Consider the following 7,511-nt stretch of genomic DNA (forward strand, 5'->3'; position numbering starts at 1 on the left):
CGTGTCGTCATGAGCATATATGCTTCAAGGTACATAGATTTGATCAAATTGTGCAAGGATGATAGTCTCATGTCAATGTCTTCTAGTTTAAAGCACGTCAAGAAAATCGTGTATCTTTTCCTATCCCGGTGTATCTCAGCCTCGTTATTATCTTCTCTGATGGTGTCGCGCTCCTCACAATCACTCCATGTGTCACCCTCTTCAAGAACATTCAGGTGGGGCGGCCGCCCTACCTTGCTTTAGAGGAGCTTCGCCGGTGCACAATTAGATTTTTTATTTATTTTAAGGAAGCTTGGCTCTTCTGATGTATCTAAGGTGGTACAACTACAGAAGAGTTTAGCTTCGAATCTCTGCATTTAAGATGCACAGGGATTATAAACCCTAAAAATGATTTAATTCTTTTTTTCGAGAAAAAATGATTTAATCCATGCATGTGTAACTTATGTGACGGTGTACGACGAGGACAGGCGATATCTGGTCATCATGACAAAAAATTCCATTCAATGTTGGACGCCTAACATATCCCAGAGCGCTTCAAAAATATCAAGTGCATATATAGAAACTAGCCTGCGCGGAGCCCCAAAGGAGTACAAGCAAAGCAGCAAAAGAAGGCAGGAAATTATTCCCCTCTGGATGTGGAAACAAATCACGAAAACCTAGAAAGAATCGTCTACCCGTTTTTTCTCATTTTTCTACCCCAAAAAATAGGCCCCGGATCCGAAATTCCCATCCAGTTGCAAAAACACCCCTCCCTTCCTTCCTCGAGCTTCCTCTACTCGATCGAAGCCCAGCAGCGGCGCCTGGCACGGAGAACAGGGCCGCGGACCCGCCTCGCCGCCCAGGTCGCCGGCGACCGGAGCCCTCCTCCCCCGCCGCCGCCCCTCCGGTGAGCTGCTCTCCTCATTTTCTCGATCGTCTCCGGGCTCCCCGCCGCCGCCTCCTCCTCCTCCCCCTCGCCGCCAAAATCGCGACCTCGCCCCATTGCGCCGCGGCTCTCCTCCTCCCCGCAGGACGGCGCGGCTGGTTCTCGTGACGGCCCTGGCTTTCCTCCCGGAGCGTCGGCTCCTTCCCACGCCGCTTCAAATTTGTTTTCCGAACTGAACCCGCATATGCCCCACGTCAAGGCCCGGCCCTGCAGTTCTGCCGCGAGTTCGCAGCCTGGATTACTTGCGAGTTTGGTCGGTAGTAGGTTAGTTACCCATCTGCAAGAGTTGAGTACCTTGTCATTCAGTGGACGATTCAAGTGGAAGGTTTCAGTACCTTGATGGAACCTGCACGGGGCCCCGAAGCCCATCCCCTGTAGTTGCGAGGTCCCTCTCCTGTCTGCCCCGTAATAGAGCTCAGTTGCAAGGTCCATGTACTGTCTGTCTTTTGTTAACTGTGCTCTTGTCCTCCCTCACCTGTGCGCAAAGGATTACCAGTAGACTAGTTAACTGTGTCCTGTCTGTCTCTTCATAGATTTCAGTTGCACTATTGTAGGGACGTTGAGAGATTCTGCAATTCCAGTGATGTGATTATTTCAGTTACAGTTCCTTTATGTTCTGGTACACCACATTTCTTTCAGCATGTCATTGTTGACTCTTGATACTTAAGGTTCTTTGTTGTAGGTTAAGTTGTCTCGGAGACTTCTTTTGAATGGAGCGCAGTGATTCCCTGTCCGAGTCGCCAAGGAAGCGGAATGGCCTTCTGCGTGACCAGGTCCAGCTGGTGAAAAGGAAGGACACAAGCCGCTATGAGATCGTCCCCTTTCCAGAGCCACTGTCTTTTGAGAAAGGCTTCTTTGTCATGATCCGCGCCATCCAGCTCCTGGTGCAGAACAATGAAGGGATAATATTTGTGGGAGTTGCTGGCCCCTCTGGGGCTGGTAAGACGGTGTTTACTGAGAAGGTCCTCAATTTCATGCCCAGTGTTGCTGTCATATCAATGGACAACTACAATGATGCAAGTCGCATAGTTGATGGCAATTTTGATGGTAACACAACTAATCTGGATGGCTACTTCTGTTACAATAGGAAGATTCCTGTAATAAGAAATACTTATAATTTACATTACATAATCTATGCATTATCTTATGGTTCTTACTTGGAACCACATGTCTCTGCAGTAATATTTGCATATGATTTAGTATATAATAGAAATATTAGTAACTTTTTGCATGGGATGGGACTGTATTCATTTAGTCAGGAGTGGTGCTAAATGCTAACTTGAGTAACTGATATATGTATTTGTAAAATTTTGTCAGATCCACGTCTAACAGATTATGACACACTGTTGGAAAATATTCATGGCTTGAAGGAAGGAAGGTCCGTTCAGGTTCCAATATATGATTTCAAGATGAGTTGCCGGACTGGATACAGGTAGAAACATTCTTGCGTCATCACTGCGATCTTTACATTATGTACTACTCCCTCCGTTCCTAAATATAAGTCTTTGTAGAGATTCCACTATAAACCACATACGGATGTATATAGATGCATTTTAAGTGTAGATTCATTCATTTTGCTCCGCATGTAGTCCACCTAGTAGAATCTCTACAAAGACTTATATTTAGGAACGGAGGGAGTAGAAAATTAGGCTCATATTTCACCATGATTGATCTTATCTAACTATATCATTTTCTTATGGCCAACAGAACAGTTGATGTCCCTAGCTCCAGGATTGTTATTATTGAAGGTATATATGCACTGAGTGATAAGTTACGGCCAATACTGGATCTGCGTGTTTCTGTCACTGGTGGTGTTCATTTTGACCTGGTGAAGAGGGTCCTAAGGGACATACAACGAGCTGGCCAGGAGCCTGAGGAAATAATTCACCAGATCTCAGAAACGGTTGCTTGACCTTTTGAACTTGAATCTATATCTGCTCTTTCCTTGTGTTTTCTTGCTCCCGTAAAAGGTCATTATAGAAAAAATCTGCGGTTTACGGGTTAATATTAGCGCACGTAGTATTTTATCCGGCAATGTGTGTGGTCTAACATGGTGGAAGATGGTATTTTCAGGTTTATCCAATGTACAAGGCTTTCATTGAGCCGGATTTGAAGACAGCGCACATAAGAATTATCAACAAGTTCAACCCTTTCTCAGGGTTCCAGAATCCTATGTACATTCTGAAGGTAAGTCTTCCTCAATTATGTTCAATCTTTTTGTCATCCATGTCCAATCAATTTGGATTTTCTGGTTACAAGATGGCTGAGTGTTGATATTTTTAGAAATGCCATAGCTTGAATAATAAATAATGATCTATTGGTTTAGTAAGATGACCTGACTCTTGGATGCGTACTGTCACAGTCACCACGGTCTCTAACACCTGATCAAATCAAAGCTGCTCTTGGCGAAGATCAAACTGAAAGCAATGAAGAAACTTATGATATCTATTTACTTCCACCGGGTGAAGATCCAGAAGCATGCCAATCTTATCTGAGAATGCGGAATAGGGAAGGGAAATATAATCTGATGTTTGAGGTATGCCCTCTTTCATGACTATATGTACTATATAGTTGTGAAGGGTATTGTTGGGTTTTCTGTTAGAAATATTACATTTCGGTTTCTTCATGTCATCAGTTCTCACTTATTTAGTTGCTGCCTTATTCCATATGATGGCTTCAGGAATCTTCTCCTTGCTAGAATATTCAAATTTGACAATTAAGCACCTGCAGCTCATAAAGACAAAGCCTACTTGTGTAGTGGGTCTAAAAAGAAAAGGAAAGATCAGCCGATTCTTAACTATATTCCCCTTTTATATTCATATATGCAAATTGTTAACTCCATGCATTTTACTTGATCTTCTCTGCAAACTTATAGTATCCTCTACCGCAGTAGTTAACTGAGGTACTACCCTATGTTAGCTTTTTAGTTAATGTTATATCTTGCCCTATGTGAACTATGTTAGGCGTTCTTGTTTGCTGACTAACTTGTGTTTTTTGATAATTTGAAGGAGTGGGTGACTGATAATCCTTTTATCATATCACCGAGGATTACTTTTGAAGTCAGTGTACGTCTTCTTGGTGGTTTGATGGCGTTGGGATATACTATAGCAGCTATACTGAAGAGAAGCAGCCGTGTGTTTTCTGATGGCAAGGCTACTGTTAAAATTGACTGGCTGGAGCAACTTAACCGAAGGTATATACAGGTGAGCATTTATATGTCTATATGATTTGACTTGCATATGTTTTGACTACTAAACTCATTATTATTTTTGAGCCTGCAACTTGTTAAGAAATTTCTTACCTTGCTTCTCTCTTATTAAGGTGCAAGGTAGAGACAGACTTTATGTCAAATTTGTAGCAGAGCAGTTAGGTTTGGATGGTTCTTATATCCCACGCACGTATATTGAACAAATTCAACTGGAGAAACTGATGAATGATGTTATGGTATGTACTTTACAAAGTAAATCTTCCACCTTACTGCTAGCTATACTGCTTAGTTTTGGCAGTGGTATGTGACAAAGATGATGTTCAGGCATTACCAGATGATCTGAGGACAAAGCTCAGCATTGATGATGAGCTGGTTTCAAGTCCAAAAGAAGCTTTTTCCCGGGCCTCTGCTGATAGGAGAAACGAACTTATGAAAAGGTTTCTTCATGTCATCTGTTCCTAGTTTAATCTCCTGTGATTGATTGATTTGTTGAAACGTTGGAACCTGAATGAGGCTGACATTCTCTTGTGGATACCTTCCAGTGGGCTATCTCATTCGTATTCAACACACGGAGATAAAAGTATTGTGAAATTGAATAAACTGACTGAAAGCAACCGAAGGTTTGGCAGTCGGCGAACTCCTGAACCTCCTGTGATTAATCAGGTGACCCTTCCAGCATATTTCATTCTTGTGTGGTGCTATAACAATCACATCTATTTCGAACTTGTTCTGTCATGATATTTTGACACACGTGCATGCTGATGTTCAAATCATTCTTGTTCCGACACTTGTTCTCTTGCATAGGGTGCAATCAACCAGCTGTCAGAACAGATATCGACACTGAATGAGAGGATGGATGAGTTTACCTGTCGGGTTGAAGATCTTAACTCAAAATTTACACTGATAAAATCTTCACCGAGTCAGCAAAATTTAGTTCCTCCAAGTGATACTCGTAATGGTTCTGCACCTACAAATCTCTTTGTTTCTCAGTTGGGTAATGGTACCCTTATACCCCATTCATCATCATCAAACCAACTTTCAAAAGAGTCTCCATTGATGGAAGAGGTATTTTACTGCTGTTACCACCTGTTTTCCTGACTGCCTTTTCCCTAGTTTTACCTTTAGTTTTTAGCTCTATTGAAAGTTCACTCAAGGTACTTCTGAATCCATAGACGATATACAATCTAGTAGTCTTCTCTTCGAAATAAATTTGTGAATTATGATAATTGGCTACCGTTTAGCAATGACCAGATTTGGCGTCGGAATTCAAACCTCGCTAATAGTTGGAAATTGAATTAGGTAAATAGATTCTGTCAAGTCTAATCTTAGGATATGTTGCAGCATTATTTGGAAGTACGCTTTTTCAGAACTTGTTGGGAGCTAGATGTAGAACCATGCCTGACTTGTGGAAATTAAGTGTTTTATTAATTTTATTCAGATCATGATTTGGAATGGGTTGAGAATCAGTGAGACTTCAGCTTTTGATAACAGTATCACGGTGTTACGGTTGCCGCTGGTTGGCCCAAATCAATTTGATAAATTGGAAGCCCAACCTAAATGAACCCGTCTCTACCAAATCGACATGAAGAAACTCAACTATTATAGTGACATAGTATAACTAGCAACTTGTAGATGTAACATGAATGTTGGATCAGGCTTTAGAGTGTAAATGCCACACTGTATAGCAAAGGGTCAGTGGATTTATATTCCTGACTTATATAATTTTGTTGGTATACACAATTTGAACCCTCTTGGTTGGGTACTCATGGAAAGTTCAACGTAAAATACTTTAAATACATGAGTGCTGGTTGCGCTATTTAAACTTTTGCTCTTTAATATTACACATTATTGTGTACAAATCTTGGCGTTTCACTTTGTTGGATGGTTTATTTCCTGAGCAGATTATGGTCTTATCAAGGGGTCAGCGCCAAGTAATACATCAGCTCGACAACCTCACCAACCTGCTTCACGATCATTTGGTCTTGACCCGCCAAGGAAACGCCGTGAGTAGGAACCGGATCCAGGAAGGAATTGACATGGCCATCTGTCCGTTGATAATCCTGACAATCGGCAGTGTTGGGTACTTCGTGTTCAAGAGTCTCAACAGGGGCTGACGAGAGTGAGACCCGATGAAAAGTGCGCGGTTCTGAAGCTCACCACCAAGTCAAGTCAAGAACCAGAGGAGGCCAAGCAGTCTCAAATGATCTTCGGTACCCAGAGCCCGGACTCCAAAACTGTTACTTTCTCTTGGAAGTTATAGTCGGTCCTTGAGTCGGACACCATGATAGGGATCATATCTAGTAGATACTTTTTTCAAGATAGGCGAAAACTCATATATACAAAGCGCAAGCAACAGAGTTTAGTCTTTGGTATTGAGCTGAGATACTTCGAAAAGGTCGGGAAAAAACTATGTACCGGAGGCATACATACTCTGCCTGTAGTCGATACTGGAAATCCCAGTATCAATAAATTTTGGGGGTACCGCTCACAGTCCTTAATTCCTGATAATGTTGCCACATAGCTGCATAGGCTTTACTGAAATCTTTCTTCCCACCTGTCTCGACAGTCAGCACGACTTTGCCCTTACGTGAGACTGGTTCTTACAGCTGCATGCGGTTTTACTTTCCAGCGCTGTCATGCCCTTAAATTGTTGTTGCACAAGCTTTGATGTGACCATTAATCTATCACGCACACAAAAGGATTCTGGTGACACCGTACTGTTGGCATCTGCAACGCCATGCAAGTAGATTACAGTATATGTTAGTGTAACCCAGCTCAACCTGGCAATCCTGCCCACGGGCATGGGCGCCCATGGGCACCCAACCCGAATGGGTAGGTAGGTATTGGTCGCCGACTTTGCCCATGGGTCTTACCTATGGGTAATCCGATTAATCGTAGGTAGGGTATGGGCACAAGTTTATGCCAGCGGGTTATCCGATGGGTTGCCCATTTAATATTGTTAATATAATAAATTATTTATCACGTATTACATTTGGTCATTTATATAAATGCACTGCATATATTAGTAGGAGTATGTACTAACCTACTCTATAAAATTCGACCACGAACTGCAGTAGCAGTCATCACGCACAAAAAAATTAACAGAAACAAGGCACAACAAGTAGGCCCATACGAGTACTCACTTGCTCACTCGTGCATGTGTCTATGGCCCAAAACGAGTGCAGTAATCAGCCCATGCCAAATAGTAGTTGCAGTGCACATGCGCCGGTGCATTCAACTCACATTTAGTACCACCTCGACTAGCTATTCAGCAAGGAGGCGTGAGCAATGCTAAAGCTAGCAGCCAGTCCACCTTTGGCTTAGAGCTGGCTACCCCATCGTACTTCACATGTTTGCTGCATCATTTGTAAGGTAAAA

General features: G+C 42.5%; 1 protein-coding gene across 2 annotated transcripts; it reads left to right on the plus strand.

Moving 5' to 3' along the window:
- The first annotated feature begins 580 nt into the window (after positions 1-580).
- On the plus strand, positions 581-6,674 carry LOC109766944 (inorganic pyrophosphatase TTM1). Of its 2 annotated transcripts, none has more exons than XM_040392698.2 (12): positions 581-886; positions 1,608-1,972; positions 2,243-2,357; positions 2,633-2,828; positions 2,999-3,112; positions 3,288-3,461; positions 3,934-4,128; positions 4,247-4,369; positions 4,458-4,570; positions 4,676-4,796; positions 4,938-5,198; positions 6,035-6,674. In XM_040392698.2, exons 2-12 carry the CDS (start codon positions 1,636-1,638, stop codon positions 6,245-6,247), a joined length of 1,962 nt encoding a protein of 653 aa, XP_040248632.1. In that variant the 5' UTR covers positions 581-886; positions 1,608-1,635; the 3' UTR covers positions 6,248-6,674. The 2 variants fall into 2 exon arrangements, with proteins under 2 accessions (XP_040248632.1, XP_020181285.1); XM_020325696.4 differs by having other exon boundaries at positions 732-886; positions 1,594-1,972.
- Positions 6,675-7,511: the final 837 nt, after the last annotated feature.

The sequence above is a fragment of the Aegilops tauschii genome, chromosome 6 (assembly GCF_002575655.3).
Source record: "Aegilops tauschii subsp. strangulata cultivar AL8/78 chromosome 6, Aet v6.0, whole genome shotgun sequence".
Classification (NCBI taxonomy): Eukaryota; Viridiplantae; Streptophyta; class Magnoliopsida; order Poales; family Poaceae; genus Aegilops; species Aegilops tauschii.

What these genes read in the sequence shown, in the direction of transcription:
- LOC109766944 (XM_040392698.2), top strand. Translation starts at nt 1,636, where the DNA reads ATGGAGCGCAGTGATTCCCTGTCCGAGTCGCCAAGGAAGCGGAATGGC. An exon ending in AGTTGCCGGACTGGATACAG is followed by an intron (nt 2,358 to 2,632) that starts GTAGAAACATTC and finishes TATGGCCAACAG; the next exon opens with AACAGTTGATGTCCCTAGCT. An exon ending in AGTCTCCATTGATGGAAGAG is followed by an intron (nt 5,199 to 6,034) that starts GTATTTTACTGC and finishes TTTCCTGAGCAG; the next exon opens with ATTATGGTCTTATCAAGGGG.